Source organism: Vombatus ursinus, unplaced genomic scaffold (genome assembly GCF_900497805.2).
Source record: "Vombatus ursinus unplaced genomic scaffold, bare-nosed wombat genome assembly UNPS02003292.1, whole genome shotgun sequence".
NCBI lineage: Eukaryota > Metazoa > Chordata > Mammalia > Diprotodontia > Vombatidae > Vombatus > Vombatus ursinus.
In genome coordinates this window covers 13,398,861-13,425,367 of record NW_020943070.1, presented here as the reverse complement: position 1 = coordinate 13,425,367, position 26,507 = coordinate 13,398,861, and the positions used below count along the sequence as shown (strand labels likewise).

General features: G+C 36.7%; 1 protein-coding gene across 3 annotated transcripts in view; it reads right to left on the bottom strand.

The window, feature by feature from the left end:
- Nucleotides 1–26,507, bottom strand: part of CNOT2 (CCR4-NOT transcription complex subunit 2) — a 174,141-nt gene that overhangs the window by 104,093 nt on the left and 43,541 nt on the right. For all 3 annotated transcript variants that reach the window (XM_027872728.1, XM_027872737.1, XM_027872744.1), the window contains exon 2: nt 1,248–1,391. In XM_027872728.1, the coding sequence (XP_027728529.1) occupies nt 1,248–1,295 (48 nt within the window). In that variant the 5' untranslated portion in view covers nt 1,296–1,391. The remainder of the gene's footprint in view (nt 1–1,247; nt 1,392–26,507) is intronic.

Here is a 26,507-nt window from a genome sequence, read left to right as displayed (position 1 = left end):
AGAGAAGAGAAGAGAAGAGAAGAGAAGAGAAGAGAAGAGAAGAGAAGGGAAGAGAAGAGAAGAAGAATAGAGGAAGAAGAGGAGGAGACATAAGCATATGCTCCACTCTCTTCCTTCCTTTTTATCATTCTTGTTATTCACAACTTTATTTTAAGTGCATCTAAAGTAAGGGATCTTAACCAAGGATCCATGGACTAATATTTAAAAATAATTAATAAACATATTCAATGTAATTAGTTTCCTTTGTAATCCTATGTATTTTACATTACGCATTTTAAAATTTTATTATGAGAAGTGGTCTGTGGGTTTTGTCAGATGAACAACAAGTTCATTATACAAAAAAAGGTTAAGAGCCACTAATCTAGAATCTAGAGTAAAACAAGAACTGAAGGGGAAGTTGTAATAGTCAGAAAGGGGAGAAGGAAGTGGAAAGGAAAAGCCTCACACTGAAATCTGAGTATATGTATATCAGACGACTCAGTTCATTCCTCTGAATTACTGGTAAAGGAGGGCACTATGTAAAATGGAGCATCTTTGAAAAAATACTCAAAGGCCACTTTTTAAAAAACGTCATCCAAATGATAGTTTCCTCAATTAAATTTCAATGAAATGCTTGTTTTTTTAAAGCTATCTATTATACAGATATTATTTAATTTGCCCTAATGGTTGGATATGAGAACAGATATTATTGATTGGCTCTATGAAGGAGAGAACAAGTAGTAGAACTGCAGGTACAGTAAGCAATTGGTAAAGTCAACATAATAAAAATGCCCCAACAACCAAACAAACATTGTATCAAATTGTTACATTTCTCACTTACTGTGTTATCTGCCATCTTCCATTTCTGTCAAAATTCCCATTACAGTATTTCCAAAACTTGAATACAAGAGTACAGATTCAATTTTAGCAAAATTTTATGGAAAAGAGTTGTTGATTCATTACTACCAACCACGTAATAATACTTTTGTTCACCAGAATAATATTTGGGGTAGGCTAAATACCAAAAAATCTAAAATTTAAATTTTAGTTCTAAAAGAATATCCATAATGACAGGCTATAAGTAATATATTGATATCAAAAAAATTGTGCAATTCTTTCATTTGTCTAACATAATATATAAATTAAATGTAATCACAATTTTTCAAACTGATTCACACCTAATTTGATCATTTTGGCTACCATATAGCTAAACAATTTTATGAAAGTAAGTGACCAATGGAAAAAGGGGGAAAAAAATATGGTCTTACCTGGTAGTTTCTTTTCTCAGATAATGTATGTCCATCAGTCCTCACCATAGAGTCGTGTCCTTTCCTCACAGTACTGGAGGCAATCAAACAGAACTGTCACTCAAGGGTCGTGTCACAGGAAGGACCGCCCACCAAGTTCTCCCTCTAGAGTGGAATTATCCAAAAGCCGTCAAAATTACTAACATGCAAAAAATAAGAAAAGCAGCAAAAATATCCAATATGATACATAAAAACAAAATGAGAAAAAACTGAAAACAGAACCTTTCTGTATTATATCTTAACAGATTACTCTTTTGTAAACTTGGGGATGGCTGGACTGACTGGCAGGTATGCTTTATCTGAAACAAGAAATTACCAGGTGTGAAAAACTTCCCTCTCTTTCCAACTAAAACTATCTGCCAGAACTCTCTACAAAGAAGTAGTGCATAGTGAGGGAAAATGGGACAGACAAAAAGTCTGCCCCCATCTATTTACTTTTTTAATAAACGCTCTCTTGTCCGATTCAGAAGCTTCTCATAATGACTGAAGGTACAGCCAAAACAAACAAAACTTTTAAGTGGATGACCAGTGACTGAGTACACAAAGTCTTTTCCAAAGCTGGCTTTTCCCATAGTCTACTAAGAAGCAATTTCTCTAAAGTAAGAAGTTCTACTTATTTGCAATAAACAACCACTTATGAAATTTTAGCCAAATAAAATGAACAGAATGCAAATAAAGACGAATATTCTGAATGCTATCATCATTTGTATACATACTTTCAATCTTCATTTATAAGGCTGAATATGTGCATATATGTATTATATATGCACACATATGCATATGTGTATATATACATCATATATGTGTGTATGTATGTGTGTAAAGATAAATACATGTAAACATATAACAGGTTAGAAAGAAGGTAGTGTTGACTTCTTAATTTAAAAAGAAATGGCAACCCTGAATTTCCATGGAATGTGTAGTACTAAAAGTACTGTGGCTGTTCAGAAATCCTTCAAGCAGATATAATAATCACCAGAAAAATAACTGACAGTAAAAGTGATAGGTTCAAGAATTCAAAATGAAGAGTTGCAAGGCTTTTGCATGATGATATGTTTTCTTGCCAAAAGTTTTCTCATCTAAGTCAATTTTAACAAAGCCACTAACCTGAGGTATATAGTACCACTAGAAATCAAAAGAATTTATAAAATGGATGTTGAGTATTAGGAAATGTGGGAGACCTAAAGCATTTTCTTCAGGTTTTGTTATGGTTTTCCCCAGCCACTCAGTAAAAGCTTTTTTTAGTCTCAACCCCCCTTTTAAAATACTTTCTCTCCTACATAATGAATTCATTGTCTATTAATGTTGGCAACACATCCTGAGAAGTCTGACCTTTGAACTTTAACACAAGAATCATTTTGAAGATGGAATATATAAGCACATTAACTTAGATTCTGTTAGCACATTTTAGTTACTGTCTTGTTGTCCAGATTATCAGATACAAGATGTTGGATGGACAACTTAAGGTATTTGTTTTGTGTGCATGTGCACTTGTGTGCGTGTCTGCACGTGTGTGTGTGTGTGTGTGTGTGTGTGTGTGTGTGTGTGTGTGTATGCATCTGGGCCAGATAGTATAAATGGAGAGTTGTTAGTCCCAAAATTAAACAGGAGAATAGACTGGATTGTCTTCAGGAAATTGCAATGATATTCTGAATGAGTCCAAACTTCATCCCAGAAACAAAGGCTTATCTTTTTAATACCAATATTATCCTGTGCAGTTTTATGGCTGAACAATATTAATTACAACAGAAGAATTAAAAACTATTACCAACAGAAAGCAGTGGAGAAACAAATGGTAGCTGTGAGCCAGTCAAAACATGTAACAAATGGAAAATTTCAAAGAATAGGAGTAAAAGACACTTTCATGGAAACACAGAAACAAAAGATGGGCTAGGGTTAGTAAGTTGGGAAGGGTGAGGGATGCTACTTAGACAACCAGAGGGCTCCCCAGCAAGCTCTACATCATCCTGATGTCAGGAGAAAGCAAGGAAGACTTCCACAGTGGATCTTTTCTGGTAAATTTGTGAAAGAACTTAGGAATAAAGTAGGATGGACAAGGAGGGAACATCCAAATTGATGAGAACACAAATCTACTGAGGACTGTAATTGTATTCTACTGTATCTACAATAAACTTTGAGATCTTTGATCTATGGGATAAACTTGGCAGAAAACTGCCAGGTCAATCAGTCAGACAGCCAATAAACATTTATTAAGCTCCTACAATGTGCCTGGCACTGAGGATACCAAAAAAAAAAAAGGCAAAAGACAACTCAATGAAATAGAGACAGCATGCAAATAACCATGCACAGACAAGTTATATACCGGATAAACTGGAGATAATCAAGAGGGAAAATACTAGTTAAGGGAGATCAGGAAACGCTTCCTGTAGAAGGATGAATTTTACCTGGGACTTTAAGGAAGCCAGGGAAAGCCAGAAGGAGGAGATGAAGAGGGAGAGAATTCTAGGCATAAGTAACAGCTTGTGAGAGCCAATAATGAAATGATTGAAGCACCTTTCCACAAAAAGTGGTTATGATGAAAAGAACATTACAAATAGATAGCAAGTTAGTCCCAGAATTAAACAGGAGGAGAGAGGGCTGGATTGTCTTCAGGAAATTGCAATGCTACTTTGAAGTGGTATCACTTAAAAAAAAAAAATTTTTTTTAAATCAGAAAAACTACAGCATGTTTTTTTTTAAACCTACTGATCTCCACTAAAGGGTGATCATCCAGAAAATTCTTATGTGTCCTTATGAAAATCATACAATTCCATTAAAATAACTTATAATTCCATGTGAAACTGGGTCAAAACCTTAAAGAGACTGCATAATTATTTGTAATCTATCTTTACTCCTAAGATGCATTTTTAATCGAAATTCTAAGATACTCTTTCTCTTCAAATTTGACTGTCATATTTTGAGGGTTTGAGCAAACTATTTATCTAATATATCCAGCTCTAGAGCAGAGGTTCAATCTGATTAGTCATTAATAATATTCATATGGAGGTTTCACAATGAATTATCAGGATCTCCAAAGACTAAGTCCAGTGTAAAGACATAAAGACAAATGATTATTAGAAATGTTAGGCAGTCAAGAAAAACAAGCTGTGATAACAATTTATCTTCATCTCAATTTAAATTTTTATGATTGTCAGGGATGGGACAGGGAATAAATATTTCTATAGTGCCTTCTATGTTCTAGGCCCCAAGCTAAGCACTTTACAAATATTATCTTATTTGATCCTCACAATAACCCTGTCAGGAAGAAGCTGTTATTATCCCCATTTTAGAGCTGACGAAACTGAAGTAAACAGAGGTTAAGAAGTAATTTGCCCAAGGTCACACAAGTTAATAATATTTAAAGCTGCATTTGAACTCAGGTTTTCCTGATTCCACCAGTACTCTATCCACAGCTGTCTCTTCCCTGTCAGAACAAACTTTGTGGAGACTTCATATAGAGTTATTCCGTTTCATTTCTGGAATTCTATACTATTAAAAGTACTGCTTTACTATTAATCTAGTCCCAATAAAGAACTCTTAAAATTAATGGAAAGCACAGAATTTTGGTAATTCATAAGCAAGGATGAGTTTCTCTTTAAAGTATCTGACAATTGATTTCCTAATGATGCATATAAGGAAAATAAATTCATACCAATGTTTTGTTTATATGGGTACACCTAAAAAAATTTCACATAAAATAATATTCAACTCTTTACCTTGTATCTCATTAATATCATCACACACAAAATCATTAACTTCTACAAAAATACGATAAAGTTTTTATTATAGTTAAGTATAAAATATTTTATGACTGATCATTTAAATTGTTCTGTCAATTGAATCTTTTAGTTGCCCATGGAGTGAAAAGAGTAAAAATAACAAACAAAAAAAGTAAAAACTCCTTTCTAGGTAATTCCAAATTTTGGCCAAAAATGAGATATCAAAGAATATCTTGAAATATTTTCTACCTTAGGGATCCACTCAATGACCCCTATACATACTTGTTCCATTAGGAAACCAAGATTTTTGATCTACCCTGCCTTTATGATCTCATTAAGTTTCCACAGATTCAACTATCATTTCAATGCAGACAACTTCCAGATATTAATATCAATTAATATTAATATTAACACAATATCCAGCATTAAGTCTATCTTCTCCTGAATTCCAGTTCCAAATTGTCAACTTACATATTACATATTTTCATAGTCACATCAAATTCAATACAGTCAAAATTAAAGCCTTATTGTTTTCCCAAATATCTTTCCTTCTTCCTAACTTCCATATTTTGTTTGAGGGTACATTGTCTTTCCAGTCACCCAGACTGGTACCCATAAAGTCATACTCTATTCTTCCCTCTTCCTATCTCCTCCTTCATAGCCAATCAACTGACAAGTTTTGTTAATTCTACCACAATATGACATCTCACACCACTGACCTCTATAGTCACACACCTACCAACTACTCTGGTTCAGGCACTCAACATCTCTCACCAGAACTGCAGTAAGTTTCTAATTAAGTTACTCCAACTCATTTCCAATCTCATCCCTCTCCAATCTATCCTCCATTTGGTTGGTAAATTAATATTCCTGAAGCAAAGATCTCTCTTGCCTCTAGGATAAAATACAAAATTCTCTGACTTTTAAAGCCCTTTATAAACTGGCTCCATTTTACCTCTCCAGGAACATTAATTAATTTCCTTAACATACTCTTCAGTTCAGTCAAACAGGCCACCTGGCAGTTTCCCATAGAAGACATACTGTTTCCCTTCTACATGTCTTTGCAGAGAACCACCCAAGCCTAGAATTCACTTTGCTACTCACTTCTGGGAATCCTGTTTCCTTCATAACTCAGCTCAACTGCCACAAGTGGCTTAACATGGTGTAACAGGGGGAGAGCAATAAACTGAAGAGCCAAAAACCTGAGTTGAAATCCCAGCTCTGCTGCTTACTGTTTCTATGACCAAGGGCAAGTCACTTTCCCTCTGGACCTCAGTTTCTTCATCTTTAAAATATGGGGATAACCTATATTTAAGCACTATCTTCCAGTACTAAGATAGATATTAAGATCTATAATGTTAAGATTTCCCCCAGTTATGAATATTCTCTCCCCCAAATTATATCTACTTTTCATATATTTTGTATTTCTTTTTCTATGTATAAATTGCTTTTTACACAATTGAATGCAAGCTCCTTGAAGGCAGGATCTATTTTTTTTTACCTTTCTTGGTGCATAAGAAAAGTGGCTAAAACATAAAAGCAAATACTTGTTGAATCTGACTAATAATCACAACCACAATTTACAAAATAAATAAGAATTTCCTTTATGAAGACTTGGTTGGAAAAAAGAAGGAAGTTTAGTTTCCATTCCTTTTTCAATTGTATCAAAAAAGTTCTTCAGCAACCCATGTTTTTAAGATACTCTTTGGACACAAAATCAAGGAACACATCTTTTGTGAAGATGAATGATGATGAAGAGGATAAAATAAGCTAATTAGATTTTAAGGCTTTTATATTGTTTTTTCACACAATCCTCCAAGTCAGGGGTTCCCTCTTTCTCAGTCTAAAGTCTAAGGGCTACTAATAATAATATTTAAAAATTCATAAAACACACAGGACCACAAGAAAGCCAACCACTGAAATACAATGTTTTTAAAAACAAGCACTAGGGAAAAAAAAAGAGAAGAAAAACCACTTTTCACAATTAGGTTGTAATCTCCAGGGAACATGTCTACCCTCTACCGTGTAAAGTTTCATAAAATGGAGAATAAAAAGTCCACTTATATAGATAACAATGATTATTTTTCTACTTTCTCTGAACTAAAGTTTTAGGTACCAATTCCTTTTGTTAAGAAAACATTCTATGGGGTATTCCCACAAGACTGTTGAAATAAAGATGGGATCCTCGGACAAAATATTTTATGCTATGAAAGATAGTGAATTTACCACAGGTTTTTTATTCTACTTCTTGAATCAATGTTTTACTACTAGAGAGCCACTGAACTAAGTATCTAATCAACTGAAATACTATTCTGTTTTCTAGAAACAACTACTTAGATTTGAAGATATAGTTACATTACCAAAGGAAATAAATAGCTCTCCAAAGAAAAACAGACAAAGCTTAACAACCGTATGAAAGATTACTCTAAATCACTAACAATACAGGAACTGCTAACTGAAAAAAAAAAAACCCTTAGGTTTTACCTCAAACCCCAAACTGGCAAATGATAAAAATGGAAATAGTCAAAATTGGACGGGCTGCATTGAAATAGGCACACCAGTATACACTGTTGGTGAAACTGTAGTTATTGGTCCAATCGTTATGGAATATAATTTAGAATGTGACTTGGATGTCTAAACCCCAAGTAGAGATAACCACAGCTAGTTATATTCTCTCAAGGAGGTTAAAGATAGAAAAGTCACAAAACAGTCTTCTGTGGAAACAAAGAAGTGGAAACAATGTAGATAGATGGGAAAATTACTAAACAAACTGTATTATATGAGTGTAATGGAATATTATTGCACCACAAGAAATGAATTCAGAGAAGAATGAGAAGACTTGCATGAACTGAAATTAAGTGAAGTAAGCAAAACTAAGAAAACAACATACATAATAACTAAAATAATGTATATAATAAAGGCGACAACAACAAAAATAGACTTCAAATGCTAGGTAATTATGACAAAACATGACCTAGGAAAAGGCTTGAGAATCCACCTCCCTTTCTTTTTTTGTATAAGCAGGGGTTGGGAGATAAGCTAGCTCCAGATTATGGGTATTAAATATTGTATATACCATCAGATACAATTACTGTGTTGTCTGACTTAACCAAAACTACTCTTTTTTGAGTCCTTTTTCATTCTTTGTCACAAAGAATGACTAATTGGGTAAGGGACAAAAAGGAAAGAAGAAATGAAGGTGATGTAAATACAAAAGCAATTTTAAGGGGAAAAAAGAAAGCAATTGATAATGTTATGAAAGTGAACTAGCCTTACTGACTAACTGGAAGTCAAATGGCAATATCAAAGGATTTTTTTATACACATCATAATAAAACATTCTATAAATGATAATGTTCCTATGATGAAAGCTTTTCAAATTATGAAACAAAAAGAAAATGATATAGATTACCATTAGTACAATCTCACAACTAAAGGTTTTGGTTTGAAACCTTCTAAATTTGATTTGTTGGCTTGATATTATCTTTATCCCAAAGCTGAGAAGTCTCAAATCCAAATAAGTCAAAGCAATTTTTTTCTTTAAATATCCAACTTAAAACAATCAACCAAAATTGAGTAATAATTTATTTTTAAAGCTATATATCCCACTGTCAGAAACTTTACTTGGCAAAGAAAGAAAGAAAGAAAGAAAAAAGGCAAGACTGAATTAACTAGCAATGCCCTAGAGAACAAAGACAAGTCTTGAAAGAGAAGTTCAAATTGTCCTCCTTGTGATGTGAAGCCAAAGTGAAGGTTCTTCTTGAAGATATTTTTGAGAACCAGGAGTCTTAGGTTAAAGGTGGATGAGAGTCTGGACAAGGATACTAGCTGTATCAAGTGGAGAGAAGGGGAAGAATGTAAGAGGTATTGCAGTCGTAGAATCAATAAAACTAGGCAATTGACTGGACACGTGGGATGGGGAGAGTGAAGAAGGGAGGATGACTCCAATGCTGTCAATATGTGTGACTAGAAAGATGGAGATACCCTCATCAGAAACAGTAAAATTGGGAAGAAAGATGGGTTTGGAGGGAAGAATGAGTCTTCATTTTGAACATGTTGAGGTTGAAATGCCTAAGAAATATCCAGTTCAAAATGTCCAATTTGAAGTCATGTATACAGAGATGATGACTGAACCCATACAATCTAATGAGGTCACGAAGAAGGAGCAGAATGTAGGGGTTCTTAACCTAGGGTCCATAAACTTTTTAGAAATATTTCTGATAAAACATATTCCAATATAATCGGTTTCTTTTGTAATGTTGTGTATTTTATTTTATATATTTAAAAATATTCTGAGAAGGGGTCCATAGGTTTCATCAGAGTATCAAAGTGGTCTATTACACACACAAGAAAAAGGTTAAGAATCCCAAGCATAGAGAGACACGAGGGTCCAGGAGAAAGCCTTGGGTACATTCAGGATCGGTGGTTGAAATAGGGATAATGATAAGGTAAAAGAGAAATCAAACAATTAGGCAGGTTAAAAGAGAATACCATCCAAAAGAATAGTCAACAGTGTCAAATGCAGCAGAAAAGTCAATAAAGATGAGAAAATTTACAAACTTTTGTACAAAAGTAACTGACAGAGCATCTCTGAGACCTTAGGGCAAATCACTTTAACCTTATTCCACCTCAGTTTCCTTATCAGTAAAATGAGGGATTTGAAAGGGACTGCCAATCAGTCCAATGTCTAAGATCCTGTAAGAATACAAAGCCATATCCTCTGGGTATTCAATAAATGCAGAATGACTCTAAGCTCATTAAGGGCACTTTGTTGTTGTATACCTAATGTCTAGCACAACACCTGACAGCATATGGTTTAAATAAATTCTCCATGAATAAAATATGGTTGTATCGATAAGATTATGAGTAAAGCTGTTGGCATATTTTTATATGGAGGAAACTATCAGAGTAGCTTTATGTGTAAGTAATGGAACTACCAGTTAAGCCAAAAATTAAAATGAAACTTACAACTCAAAGTATAAATCTTAAACCCCGCCCAAATCCTCTCTAATTAAGCACCCAGGAATATTAAATAAAGAGAAACTCTACTGATTAAAATGTATGCACATTATTTTTCAGAAAATAAATGTTACTGAAAATTTATAAAAGTCTAGGTATTTTGAAGCCATCTTTGTTGTTGAGCTGTTTTTCCGTTACATCTGACTCTCTGTGACCCTAACTGGAGTGTTCTTGGCAAGGACAAGAGGGGGGTTTGCCATTTCCTTCTCTAGCTCATTTTACAGATGAGGAACTGAGGCAAATAGGCTTAAGTGACTTAACCAGGGTCACACAGCTAATAAGTATCTAAGGCCACATTTGAACTCAGGAAGAGGAGTCTTCCTGACTATGGGCCAAGTACTCTATGCATTGTGCCACCTAGCTGTACCTTTTGAAGCCACATGAAAATAAATACATTAGAAAATCATAAAGATGAAAGGGACTTTTTAAGGAGAGTAGGGTCCAAGAGACTTATCTACAAGTTTTTCCCTCCTTCACTTAGATGCCATTTTTAGGGGGGAAAACTAAAAGTCATTGGGGGAGGAGGAGGAGAGTTGTTTTTTGCCACATTTTTGCAGATTGTTTTTCCCCCCAGGCCTTCTTCACATAACGCATAAAATAAAATTTTAACATTAAATTAGTTACTATTCAGAAGGAGGGTGTTGGGATTTAAGTTGATGCAACAATCTATTCTTTTCAAATATCTCAAATTAAATATTATGTGCAAGATACCGTGCTGGAAACTGACGACATAAAGACATGCTATGCTGCTCAAGAAAAGCTAAAAGGAGAAGGGAGGCAGATGGCCAAAATGCTCTGCTACATGAGAGGGTTAAGAAAAGCACAAAGCACACAATTCAAGTTGTCTCTTTCATTATATACTAAATTCATTGCCTTATTCAACCAATATTTAAGTTATCCCATGTTGAAGGTACAGTTTAAGGTGATATGATTTCCACAGAATGAGCTGGTCTTAATCTCTATACTTTTCACTGAGAATAACATTTTCTCAGGTAGCTCATTTCTAAGATTTGAGTGACCATCTCCCTACAAAATGACAATCATCATTCTCCCTCCCACTAACCCCTCCAAATCAGTTACCCCTTCACAATCTATCTACTACCATGAAAATAATACCACACACTTCCTCTGCCCATACCTTCACCAGCCAAACTTGGTAGTCATCTATACCACCTACTTTGTCCTTCCCATCTAATATGCAAACAGACTAATGTTATCCAAACAAGAGTGCAATATCTCATTCCCTAGTGAAGAATTTATAGTGGTATGCCTTTGCCTAAAAAAAGAGCTGGGAGGAAAGAAGGTGATAAGTACGTATATGACACCAGTGCCAAGCACTGTGCTAATAAGTGCTTTACAAACATTAACTTATGTGATCCTCACAACAACCTCTGAGGTAGGGTGAGACAACAATAAGCTTAAATTAAGCCTTTAGTGTTCTGGGGAAAAGAGCCAGGAAGTACTCTCTCACACTGTTGTTGCCCAAGAGCTAGACAGCATTCCTTTCAGCAAATCTCAACTAAAGCAGCCTTTCCCTAACTCTGGAGTTTTCGTTTTTCCTTCGTTTTCAAAGGACCAATGAAAAGTGTACAAGAGGGAGCTTATAGTAAAAAAGTGGTTATCACAGTGCCCGGCATATAGTAAATGTTTAACAGATGTTTATTCTTCATTTTTGAAGAGGACCAATGACATCACAAGTGATGTCTTGCCTTGCAAGTGAAATGGATTTAAGTGACACAGAGTTGCACAAATTTATCAGCTTCACTCTCTCTTCCTAGTCATCAAAGTCCAATGGCAGGACAAAAGTCAAGACGGCTGGTAATGGCCCCAGATGCTCTTGGTATCTTTCACGTCTGAGCAAGTTCTAAGCATCCACAGAATCTGCTTCAGCCACCTTCATGGCCACTGAAATTTGTTCTCATTTGCCCATTCCACCAGGGGAAGTCTTCACATGCTTGGGGCAGACATGCCCTTAACTCAGTGATGGGTTTGAGATCTATCAGTTACCATCAATTTACCAGGATACGACCGCTGTACATGCTACAGCTTCTTGGAGCCACAGGTGAAAGGTGGGTGACAGGGAGGGGGACACTGAAGGTGGATAAGCAGCCTTGAAAAGGGCTCAGCATGCCCTCACCCCAGAGGTGACAGTCCTCCCTTAACACCCCATACAACCCTTACTCTAGAAGCATATCAATCACTGACAGGTGTCTGGCTCAGTACTCCCTGGCCCCCCCAAGACAAGGGGAGGAGCTACCTACAGGGCACCATTAGGTCTGCTAAATTGAATCCAGCTGCCTCAACTGAAAAGCTTTAGATTCTGAACCAACTAGTCCAATAAAGTTAATCTCGAATTTCTTCCCTATATAGACTCTATATTCCTAGTTGTCCTTACTCTCTCATATATTAGCGGTTCCAAGGCTATGGGCATGTTTTGTGTCCACAGTTTTGCAATGTTTTATTTTTTAAAACTGATGATTTATTTGTAGGAAAAATAGTCTGAAAACTAATCTTCACACAAAAGTAACTTTCTGAATTCTGGCTGAATGTTTCTTTTGTACACTCAGAATTGTCTGAGAAAACTATAATAACGGTTCCTGCCACATTTATCTATAAAAAGGGGTTTTCTACATCTATGGCTTTGTGAAACCTAAATACCAAAGTCAGCTACACACGGAACCAGATCTAGGGCAACCGTGAGCACTTCAGCCAGCTTTCCAATCTCTAAATCTGTCATAAACCATCACCTACCATTTCCTTAAATGATACAGTATAATAAATAGGCAAACATACCATCTGTGGATTAAATAATGTCTCATATGTAAATGTTGTTGTGATTATTAAAATTTAAAATCCACTTAAAAGCATTACTGGATTCAGAATAGTTTTGTCATTATGAATTTTCTTGATGAAATAGCTGTCATTATATAATGATGTGCAAATTTGAAATTAAAAAAGAGTATCCACAGTCAGAAAGATTGGGAACCAATATTCTACTACAGCCTCTTTCTCCTACCTTGGCATATGCCATTCAAAACATATTAATTCAGAATGTGAAAACATTCTATGTATTCTACGTGTATTCTATTCTACTAAGGACACAAATTCAAAAGTAACAGGATATATATAAATAAAACAAACATAAGAGATAAAAAATAAATACAACTGATAAAGAGAGGAAGAAGAACTCTAATGACTGGGGAGAATCAAGAAAGGCTTTCTGAAGGTGACAGCCTATTCAAAGGCAGAGAGGCCAGAGACGGAAGGAGGCTAGAGTAAAGAATGTGGGGGGGGGCAATAACACAGAAGACTGTAAGTATTCTGCAAGAATACTGTAAAGATAGGCCAGAACCAAAAAGTGAAGTGCTTTGAATGCCACAGAGAATAGTTTCTCTTTTATCCTAGCAGAAATGGGAAACCACTAAAGCCACTTGAGACAGGGAGTGATGACAGCCTTCTCTACGGATCAAATTCTACCAGCTTCAAAGTGGCAACTTTAGAAGTGTCAGAATCAACTCTTCTGAAAATAAATTGCTTCCAAGGGTTCCATCAAATCAGGATAACAAAAGAGTCAGTCGATCTGTAAACATTCACTAAGCATCTACTATGTGCCATCCACTGTGTTAAACACTGGTGACACAAAGAAAGGCAACAGAGAGTCATTGAGCTAACAGTGTTAAGTGCAGAGATAAAATGCAAACACTATGTATGAAGAAGCTACATACAGGATAAATTGGAAATAATCAAAAGAGGGAAGAAACTAGAATTAAGGGGGGAGGGGATTGGAAAGGCTTCCTAGAGAAGGTAGGATTTTCGCCACAACTTGAAGGACGGCAGGGAAGCCAAAAGGTGGAAAAGAAGAGGTAAAGACTTCCAGACACAGAAGACTGCCAGAGAAAAATGCCCACAGACAGGAGCGCCTTGCTGGATGAACAAGGAAGCTGGTGGCCCTTGATCACAGAGTATGGGTGATGTGGAGTTACTGGAGTTTCAGTAGAGAGTAATCTAGTCAGACCTGTGCTTTAGAACATTGTTTTCACTTTGACAGCTGAGTTGAGGATGGCCTAGAGTGGGAGACACTTCTGGCAAAATGGTAATTAATTATTTCAAGCCATAAGATACACGATTTAAAGATATGATCCTCAAAACACAAGGAAATTAAAAAACCATTCTGACTTTTAAAAAATAATTTAATATTTAAATTATTCTTTTTCATTTGTTTTAAACTATAGCTGACCGATCACTGTAAGTAGGATACCATTCAGATTACTGAAGACCACTTTGGAAAGCAAAATTTTATTTCTCATGTGAAAACAAATTTAAAAAACTGACAACAAAATTTAGGAATTAGGAGAACATAATATTACTAGAACTTACACTGTATTATAAGTAATATACTATTTGATACTGATTTTTTAAAGGTAATTAAATTAGTATAACAGACTACATAAGTAAGGACTAACAACAATCAGAGTTCTGGTGTTTGATAAACTCACACATATGTATGTATGTGTGTGTGTATATGTGCATACCAAGGCATTCCAGTGTGAACTGCTGGGAAAAATGGAAAGCAACTTTGCTGAAGTTAGGTTTAGACTAACACCTGACACTATACATATAACAATAAGTTCCAAGTGGATGCATATTTTAAATTTAAATGTTACATTAAAAAAATTACAGGAAAAGGTATGCTCTTTTCACAACTATAACTGGAGGTGAATTCTTAATTTAAATTTCATAAAATTAAAAAGCTTTACATTAAAAACATTAGTAAAGGAAGGAAGAAAACAAGTATTTATTAAGCATCTATACATCAGGCACCTGTGCTAAGTGCTTTAGAAATATACATGAACGCTGGAAGGTAGTTGCAATTATTATCCTCATTTTACAATTGAAGAAACTGAAGTAAACAGAAGTTAATAGCATCACACAGCTATGAAGTATCTTGGGCAAAATATAAACTCAAGTCTTTTACTCCAGTCCCAGCACAGTACCCACAGTAGCCACCTAGCTACCTAAAACTAGAAAGAGCTTTAAAGAAAGACTAAGGAGAGAAATCTTAGCATGGAAAAAAAAATCGGTATCAAATATCATTTACAAAACTCTGATACCCTAGGCATATTAAGGAATTGATATAAATATATAAGACCAAGTGCCATTTCTTAATTGACAAATGGTCAAATGATATACATAAACAGTTATCAAAATAAAAGAATGACTATATGAATACATGCTCTAAAATACTGACCAGAGAAATGCAAAAGCTACACTGCACAAAATGGCAAAAATGACCCCCCCCCCGCAAAAAAAAGTCAACATTGGAGGGACTATGTGCCCCATGCAATGTTAGTGGAGCTGTGAACTGGTTCACAGTTTGGATGATATAAGGTCAGAATTATATGCTCTCCCACAAAAAAATGGTTCCTATAGAACCTCTGAACCATAGATTTCACTACTGGGCTTACACCACAAAGAAGTCAAAGACAGAACTGCATATCTGACTGTGTCTCTCTCCTAAACGATAAACTCCAATGGACTCTTTTCCCTTTATTAACAAATATAAACTCCATTTATATTATCACAAGATCAGAGATTTAGAGCCAGAAGGAACTTTCAACACCATCTCATCTGTCTCCCTCATCTTACAGATGAAGAAGTTAAAGCCTAAGGAGGTTAAATGATTTGTCCAACGTCACAAAGGTGATTAGAAATAGGATCTCAATCTAAGCGTTTGACTCCAGGCACTATAACAAGTTGTTTTCTTTTGAAAGTTCTTCTGGGACCCAAACTATCTTTCCAATGTCACTGTGCGTGCATCAATCAATCAATAAACATTTACTGATGTGCCAGGCAGAGTGTGTGTGTGTGTGTTTATGTGTTTATGTGTGTGTAGTACTCCCCTTCTGGCACTCTGAGATCCAACCAAACTGGTCATCTTCTCAGTTCTTCACAATACAACACTCCAATACCTGTCTCTGTGACTGTACTGAGCATCCTCCATGCCTGAAATGTGAACTCCACTCCTTCTTCTCTGCCCCAGAGAATCCTCATTTCCTTTAAGAACGAGCTCAAGTCTCACCTTCTTTCTACATGAAGGCTTTCCCGATTTCTTCCAACTGTTAGTTGCTTACTCTATTTTACTACCTTGTATTTATCTGTATTTACACTCTTTATATTCATGCTACATGTATGTATATAAACACACAGGTATAAATACATGTATATGTACACATACATGCACACATATATACATAGGATGTCCTAAAAGTCTTAGTGCAGTTTTAAATCTTAATAGCTTAAAACTGCACCAAGACTTTTGGGACATCCTATATGTCCTTGCTGTTTCCTCTATTGGAATACAAGCTCCCTAGGCGCACAGATTATTTCATTGTATGTATTTTCATCCTCAGCACCTAGGACAGTGCCTGGCATACATCAGGTACTTAAAAATTTATGCTAACTAATCCTGTCTTCTCTCTCTCTCATTCTGCCTCATTCTTCCTAAACCTGTCCTTTATTCTGACTATGACCTTCATCCCTTCTAACCCCTCTGTTCTGGCCTTACTTTACTCTCTTCATCAAGACACTGGAGTTTACCAGTTCAGCTAGGTACTCTCAATCCCTAAATACTTCACCCCCCCCATCTTCCTATCACCATTCTTGTATTATAATTCCTCAACCTTGAAACACCTCTATTCTTCTCCATCAGACCTTCAAGCCTGGTACTTTCTCCCTCACTCCTTTTAGCTTCCTTTTGTGTGTGGTCTACCTCATTAGACTGTTAAGCTCCTTGACAGCAGGAATTATCTTTCTTTATCATAATTGTACCTTTAATATTTAGCACAATGCCTTGCACATAGTAGTGCTTAAAAAATCTTTACTGACTGACTGCTTCATTTGTTCCTATTCCCAAACTGTTGAATATTGCTAGACACAATCATGAAACTATGACAACTGGGTCTACTACAAATTCATGTTATCTAATTTTACTTGGTTATCACTGCTGCATTGCTAACTTTTTTTTTTTTCCCTTGACTAACTGTTACCATAGTGGCCACTCCAGAATACTTTCCTCAAGGGAGTTGGGATAATATAATGGGGAGAGGGGTGTGAGTGGAAATACAATGAACTTGAATTTGGGGGTCAGAGGGCCTGGGCCCAAATCCCTTTACTGCTATTAGTTGGTTACTTGACTTCTATGGACCCTTGTAAAAGAAGGGGGTTGAAATAGAAGACCTTTAAGGTCCTGTACAATGTTAAATATAGATCTTATGCTCCCTCCATATTACCCATAATACCTTGTCTCACAGATTACCTTATCTCCACTGGCAGCATTTACATCTTTCCTACTACACACATCAGAACTTCTCTACATCTTCCATGTCCTCTTCTCTTCTGCTACAGTCTCTGAGTAAGTGGTCCTCCTCTTGACCAAGTCTAATCCCTCTACTTGTGCCCCTGATCCCATCCTTTCTTTATCTTTTAGAAGCTTGCTCCTTTGATCATTTCATCTGCTTCTCTCTCATCTTCAATCTGCCCCTATTTGGCGCCTACCCAACTGCCAAAAACTATGTCCAAGACTTAGCTATTCTTTAAAAAACTTCCTTTGATCCTGCCATCCCTTTAAGCTATCATCCTCTCTCTCCAATCCCTCTCTCTCTCTCTCTCTCTCTCTCTCACTACTTTCTCAAATCGAGATCCCCTGGACTCTGATTTCTCTTCCCTGCATCTCTACTGTGGGTACTAAAAATCTATTAACTGTTTAATCCAACAGTCATTTCTTGACTCTCTTTTTGGCTCTTACACTGTCCCCCAACCCTTTTGTCTCCTGGATACTCTCACTTATGGGGCTTCTACAATGTTGTTCTATCCTAGTTCCCTTCTGCTCCCATTTCTCTTGGCTTCTTTTAAACTGTTCTCCCTTGGTTTTCCCTCAAGGTTTCTATCCATTCCTCAACTTTATGAGCTAAGTATTTTTCATCTACTGGCTCTCTATGTGTGGCTGTCCCCTAAGATTATCCTGAGATGGCTTCTCTTTTATCTCTATACTATCATCTTTGGCATTATCACTGCTTCCATGGGTTCAATTACTATCTCTATGCATATGGCTTCAAATTCATTATATATAGCCCTAATCTCTCTTGAATTCCAGTCCAAAATCTCTAATTTCCTACTGGACATATTTACTTGAATTTCCAATCAACATCTTCAACTCAACATATGAAAAAATAAAAATCATTATCTTGCTTCAAAACCTGCTAATTTTCTAAACTTTCCTATTTGAAATTAAGCAATTTATTAAACACCCATTATGTACCAAACACAGTACTAAGCACTGGGAATACAAAGATAAAAGGGAAATAGTCTCTGATATCAAGGAGCTCACATTCTAATTAGGGGAGACAACACATAAAGGAGGGATCTGGCTTCAGGATAAACGAAAAAGGTATGTGGTCCTTAGCATCTAAAGGCCTCACAGACGTTGGAGGAAACAATGGCTGGGCAGATGATAGTGCCCAATCAATGACTCTTCAGAAGACAGGGTACTGAACTTGAGGGATAGAGTAGAGTAGGATTCTAGGTTACTTCAAGCAGAAATGCAGACAATGGGGACAACAATCAGCTATATAACACTGCCTAGTGGGAATAGGGCAATGGGGATTGGGATGGTCCTGGTTGTCCACTATGTCTGCTCCTGTTGCACTTGGTTGCTCAAGCAGCCTATTACTATATTTTGGTTGCAGAAAACACCATCCTACCAGTCCTCCAAGTTCATAATCTCAGAATCATCCCTACCTTTTCCTTCTCTTCCTTTTTTTTTTTTCTTTTTTCTTAGTCAATGGGGTTAAGTGACTTGCCCAGGGTCACACAGCTAGTTAAGCGTCAAGTGTTTGGTCTGAGGTCGGATTTGAACTTAGGTCCTCCTGACTTCAGGGCAACTGCTCTATCCACTTTGCCACCTAGCTGCCCCCCTTCTCTTTCAGAAGCACCATTTCTAACCAATTGCCAAGTCTTCTCAATTTTGACTCCAAAACATATCTTTCACTCTTCCCCTGCTCTCCATTCACAAGACCACCCCACTAATTTAGGCTCTAATCACTTCTTACCATATCTAGGGTAACAACATTCTACTTGGTCTCCTTAAATTCATCTGTTTTCTAATCTGTCCTCCAACTTCCAAAAAAATCTTCTTAAAGCACATGTCAAACCATGTTATTCTTCTACTCAAAAAAATAACAGCTCCTTATTGCTTCCAGGGTTAAATTAAAAATCTTTACCTTGGCATGAGGCCTTCCAAAATCAAGCCCCTCTCTATCATTATTTAATATTATTCTCTTTTTATACAGTTTACATTCCAGTCAAATTCTACTGCTGACTGTTTCCCAACCAACACTCCGTCAATGTATTTGTTTATGTCATGGGAGAGAGGGGGATGGGGACATGAGACATTAACCTCAATTTAACACTAGTACATCTGACTCCCAAAATCAGGCAATCATAATTCTAAAGAAATTTTTATCCACAGTAATAAACAATACCTCATACAAAGTAAATGCTAAATAAATGATAAGTGTTTGCTGTATTAAATTAAAGAACATTAGGAACCTAGATTCTAGTCTTAGTGTAGCCACTTCTCTGAATCTGTTTCCTCATTTGTAAAATATGGGATCAAATCAGATGATTTCTACTCCAAAATTCAATTATTTTATGCTAAAGTAAGTATTATATACAAAACAAACAGTAGTTGTAGAGTCTTGAAAACTGTTTTGTTAGAGTCTGAAAAGCAAGATCATAAGCCAAGTATAAGCACTGCTTCCACTGAAAAACCCACTCTGAGAGAAAGACCAAGTCCTTGCAGGAGCCACATAACAAATAATGTAACAACCTCACTGGTTCTATTTAAGAGAAATCACATCATTCAACCAACAAACGTTTGCGCCAGGCCCTGTGCTATGCACTGAGGATACAAGCATAAAAAGTGAAACAACCCCTAGCAGCAGAGAGCTTACATTCAGATAGACAGATAGATAGATATATAGATAGATAGACAAACAGACAGACAGATATACTATAAAGTTAATAAATTCAAATATATACAAGGTAATAAAATACAAGACAGTTTTGGAGGCAAGGAATTAGCAACTGGGTGAAAAAGAAAAGCTTCATTCGGTGCTTTTACGAGTTTGCATGGGTTTAATTCTCATCTAAACAATCTAAAGAATATCACCACTCAGCAAATTATCTTACTAAGTCAGTGATATGGAAGAAATCAGCCATTTAACAAAAAGGGGGGAACCTCACTACTACTAAACTGATTAATCAGGAAATCAGCTGGTACACATAACCAGCAATATAAATTATTCAAAAATTACATTAGATCAAAAATCTCATCAGGTCATGTAGATTTAGTTTATTCCTTGGATGTATCCATTCTTTTCAATAGCAAACTTCAATACAGTAAGTTGCCACATACAGTATACCCATATTAGATAGTCATTCATCAGGGGGAAAAGGCACCCAGCACAGCCACCTTTTATCTCATCAGGCTGCATTGCTCTGGACTTCATCAAGCCCCAAACTGGGTACTCCCACCCTTTACAGCTTCTTTATATGTATTGTCTTCTCTCATTAGCTTGTGAACTCCTTTGCCTTTTTTGTATCCACAGCACTTAGTACAGTGCTGCCATATAGAAGGCATTTAATATTTACTGACTGATTATTTAGTGCAACAAATAGGCACAGTCAAGGAAAACAAATACAGTTTCCCCTTCTACATCACAACTTTTCATCATGGTTTCAATATATCATGGGTTGGCATAAGAAATTAAATGGGAATTTGGGGGTGTTTTGAGGATGCCACAGGCACACAAAGGCCAGCAGATGACACAGAAAAAAAGTTCAGAAACTCAGAAATGAATAAAATATATGTATAGTAGAGTCTATTGGGGAGGGAATGGAGGGGTGACACAATATAAGCAGATTTGCATTTTAGGAAAATCATGTTGCTGGCTAAATTGAGAATGGATCCCTGTGGAGAGAGACACCAGCATTTGAAATATGGTGCACAGGTGAAACTGAAAGGCCTTGGCAATGGCTTGGACAAAGGGAATGAGAGATAGGAATCCAAGGTAACCCCTGCATTGAGAATCTGATGGACTGGGAAGATGGTGTTGTTCTCCACAGTAATAAGGAAGGTGGGACAGAAGAATATGGGGAGAAAGGATTAGGAGGAAAGATAACAAATTTTGTTTTGGACATAATTGAGGTTAAGATGTCTACTGGACATTTATTTCAAGATGTCTATAAGACAACTGAAGATAGGAGACTAGAAGTCAGCAGAATAACTGGGGCAGGAAAGATCAGTTTGAGAATCATCAGCATAGAGATGGTAATTAAATCCTTAGGAGCTGATGAGATCACCAAGTGAAGTATTATAGAGGGAGAAAAGTAGAGGGCTCAGGACAGAACCCTAAGGGACAACTATAGTTGAGGACATGATAGGGAGGAGGATCCAGCAAAGGAGACAGAGGATAGGTCTGATAGGTAGGAGGAAAACTAGGAGAGATTGGTGTTCCAAAAACCTACGGACCACCAGGATATTCTATTTTTATTTAACTTCATTAATAACCTTTGGAGGCATTCAGATTTCTGAAGGGATGCTTTTGGGGGCAGCTAGGTGGCGCAGTGGATAGAGCACCAGCCCTGGATTCAGGAGGACCTGAGTTCAAATTCAGTCTCAGACACATAACACTTAATAGCTGTGTGACCCTGGGCAAGTCACTTAACCCCAATGCCTAGCAAAAAACAAAAAATAAATTGAAGGGATGCTTTTTCCTTCATCCCCCTACATCTTCATATATTTTCTTTCAATTGCTCAAATAAATTTACCTTTCTAGGTTTCTCTTGATTCTTGGGGTTGTGCATTAAAATTGCTATTTAGCTCTGATCTTTTCATCAGAAATGCTTGGAAGTCCTCTATTCTTTTAAAAATACATTTTTTCTCCTGTAAGATAATACTTAGCTCCTACTGGGATGAGTTAATCTTGACTTTAAGTCCCACATCATTTGTTTTAACTAGAATGCTGTATCCCAAGATCTATCATTTATTGTTGTTTATAGTAAAATATGCTAGTAGAGTATAGAATATGTTCTTATGATCCTGACTGTGGCTCTTTAATATTTAAACTCCTTTCAGGATGCTTGCAACATTTTTCTTTGATGTAGAAACTCTGGATTTGTAGGAGGGGGATTCGGTTAGGAGGTGGTTGGTGAATTCTTTCTATTTTCACTTTCCCCTCTGGTACTAACAAATCTGAGTAGTTTTCATTTATGATATCTTGAAGCACAGAATGTGGCCTCTTTTTACATCAAGGTTTTTAGAAAGTCCAATGATTGTTAAATTCTTTCTCCTTGACCTGTTTTAAAGGTCAATTCTTATTGGTATCAGATATTTTGCTCACTTCTATTCTTATCAATCTTTTGGTTTTATTCCAAAATTTATTGCTGCCTCATATAATCACTGATTTCTGTTTGGTCTGCTTTAATTTTCAGGCAATCTATTAGTAAAGCAAGGTTTACCACTAGTTCCGTTCTAAGCGATTTATTCTCCTTCCAATTCTTTCCTTCAGAGTTTTTACTTCTTTTTATTTCTTCCATTCCTCCTAGGTATTCTTGTAGTCCTTACGGAAATCCATTTTTTTTTTCCTTTGGAGTTTCTGTATGCAGTTGTTCTGGAGTGGAAGTAATTACTTATTTCTTGATCACTATTTGGTCAGGTGAGATTTCTTTGGGCTTTGCTAGAGTTAGTCTATGGAACTGATCTAACCCTACCACTTTCAACGATGAAGGAATAACAATCCCTTCTGGAACCTTACTTTACAACAGATTTTCACAGTTGGAAGGGATTGCACTTATTCCAGTGTATATATGGGAGAAAAAAATCCTCTCTACAATACATGCAACAAATGGTCATGCAGACTTTGCTTAACGATTTCCAAAATACACTCATGATAAGGGTGCACACCTTGTAGGGCAGCCCATTCTACTTCCGGATATCTCTAATTACTGGAAAATTTTTACCGTGTATCAAGTCTAAATTTGTCCCTTTGCAAACTCTACTCCCTTGCTCTCATTTCTGCACCCTTGGGCAAAGCAGAACCAGTTTCATTCTCATCCACATGATGGTGATTTAAAGACAGTTTCTCCAGTTCCTTCAATCAATATGGTCTGTCACCGCCCTGTTAGTTCCCTTCTGTATACTACTGCTTATTCTTAAATTGTGGTCGCCAAAACAGAATACATTAGTCCAAATGTGGAATGACCAAGTTAAAGTATAAACAAAACTATGGCAGTATAACAAGACACCACGTCCTAGTGGATAAACCAGAACACTGGTTTTAGAGTCAGAAATACCTGGGTTCAAATCCCATCTCTAAGACATTCTGACGCTGGGACCCTGGTCAAGTCAATTAATGTCTCAGTGACTCTTTAAGACTGTAAGTTCCTGAAGATGTCAATCTGCCTTGGTAGAGGAGTTCCATAAACAAAAGAAATCATAGGTCTAGCACCTATCACTACTCTATCAGCTCTGCAGTCATAGATAGCATGCTTCTCAATATAGGATGGTCACATTTGGTTTCTTGTTTTCCTTTTCCAACTGCTGACTTATCTTAAGCTGGTAGTCCACTAGAAATTCCAGATCTTCTTCAAAACCAAAATGATAGCCATGCCTCTCTTATCTTATATTTGTGAAGTCAATATTTTAAAAACTCAAGCCTAAGATTACTATTAGCTGTATTAGACTTCACCTTATTATATTCAGGCCAATGTTTTCTAGTGACTGTCAAGAATAGTCTGTCAAAAAAAAAAAAGAACAGTCTGTCAAGATCTTTCTAAATCCCGACTCTATCACTTATTGTGTTAACTCTCCCTTTCAGATTTTGTGGCATTTGCAAATTTTATAAACACACAAACTATGCCTTTATCCAACGCACTGAGGAAAAAAAATGGATAAAGTTGAAGATGCTTTCCCCAATGTATTGTACTGAAGATCTCCTTCCACGCTGAAATCAAACCATTAATTTTAATACAACACTATTAGCTGTTTGTAGCATACATTAATTCTACAGTCAAAGTGCAGAGATCTCTCAGGCTTTCCCAAGACTATGAAGGCTTAGTAATGAGATCCATTTGACTCTGTATTCACTCTCTTTATTTCTGATTCTCTTCTCTACAAAGTAGCTGTTGTTCATCACTTCAGATGCCATTTCTAACCACTGTCACCTTCACTACTAATCTTTGCCATTCTCCCTCCTTTTATCTCTTTATCTCATTCTCTTAGACTAGGGGTCTAAGAACCCCTGAATACAGACTTCACAGAACAAATCCCCTTTATTAAAAGATTTGGTCTGTAAAACTTGAACTCAGTCAAAAGGCCACACCCAAGGATCTAGAAGGCCACATGTGGCCTCAAGGCCGAAGGTTCCTGCACGTACAGGAGCTGACCTTTTATAGTTATCACCAGTCAGAATGTTTTTTCATTGCACATGAAAAGCGAACCAATCACAACAGTGTATCTGATATCATCTATGATCAATGCATTTTCACATACTGCAATTTCACCCACTGTTATAGAGAAGATTAAGAATGTTAATCTAGCAAAGGAGACTGAGAAGGAGCTGTCAGACATGTAGGAAGGGCCTAAAGGAGAGCAAAGAAAGTGTCACTAAAGCCCAGAGAGGAAAGAGTATATAGGAAAGTGGTCAATAGTGTCATAAGTAGGAAAGAGGTCATGAAGGATGAAGACAAAGAAAAGACCATCAGATTTGGCACTTAAGAAATCACTGATAACTTTCTGAAGAAGTTTCAATTAAGTGAGGAGGCTGCAAGCCAGACCGAGAAGCAATTAAGGGGCAACTAGGTGGTGCAGTGGATAGAGCACCGGCCCTGGAGTCAGGAGGACCCGAGTTCAAATCTGGCCTCAGACACTTGACAATTACTAGCTGTGTGACCCTGGGCAAGTCACTTGACCCCACTGGCTAGCTAAAAGAGAGAGAGAGAGATGTAATTAAAAGCAATGAATGTAGACTTTTTCTAACAGTATGAATGAAAATGAGTGAAAGAAAGTAGGATGACAGCTTGAGGGAACTGTGGGATCTAATGAAGATTTTTTTTAAGTTTGGAACATACTTTTGCATTTCAAGGCAGTGGGGAAGAAAGCAATAGATAAATGTTAAAGATTGAAGAGGAGGGATGACTGAAGTGGCAATATGCTGGAAAAGACTAGAAGGGATGGGATCATCTATCATCATCAAGGGCAAATTCAGAAGGTTAGGCCTTGGCAAGGGGAAAGACTACCTCATTACAAGAAACTGGAAGAAAGGAGTGACTGGGGTTTGAGGATAAAGGGAAGAGAACAGGGAGGCTCAAATGGTATGGACTCAATTATCTGAGTTAAAATAAGAGGACTGGTTCTCAGCTGAGAGAGTAGTGAGAAAGAGAAGAGCTTTTATGGCAAATGAGATAGGGCATCAATTAAGGAGCTATAAAAGATTGTCTTGTTACCAGGAGGAACCAGCTGTAGCTGGATAACAAATTTATAGTGCACCCAGAACACGTGTGTGGCTTCCTTCAGTAGCACTCAGGAAGGCTTAGAAGGTGGCTGGCTACTAGAGGTAATCCAGTCCAGAAATTTCAGGATTAGCAGCAACAGAACAAGATAAGATGAGAGTAGAGGAGGGTGTGGAGACAAATTGGTTAAATCTGAGTTGAGACTGAGAAAGAAGAAAAGAAAAGCCAAGAAATGGAAGAAATGGAGGTCACAATGAGGGGGAAGAATCAGGTCCAAGAAGGTGAGGCACAGGGAAAGATGGAATGATAAATTCTGGTCAGACTGAGTTTCTAAGTAAGGAAGTGGAACACTTGTAGATTACAAAGTATGTAAACATCTTTGCATATTATTTACTGTTGCATATCATAACCAAACACCAGAAAGTAGGCTATCTTTTTTACTGAAGCTACCTTATAATAAATTCTTATAAATAATAACATATTATAATATTATAATGACAAACAATAACAATACAACAATACTAAGTACCTTCCCACACTCTGGTATAGCCAATCTGACCTTTCCTCTTTGCCACACACAGCACTACATCTCCTATCACCATGCCTCAAGTGAAATAATATTTATAAAGCACTTAGCACAGTGTCTGGCATCCATAAATGCTTCTTCCCTTCTCCCTTCCCCTTAGCAGGGGCCTCCTCTCATTACTGGAATGTACTCCCTCCTCACTTATGTCTCATCAAATCCCTCACTTCCTTAAAGATGTAATTCAAGCACCACCAGTTACCTGCAGCTTTTCCAGATTTCAACTGCTAATGTCCTCCCCACCCACCATTTAACAACCTATTTATTCGGTACATTCCTTTATGTATATTTGTGGTATAAACTGAAAAAAGGTAAGCTCCTTGAGACTAAG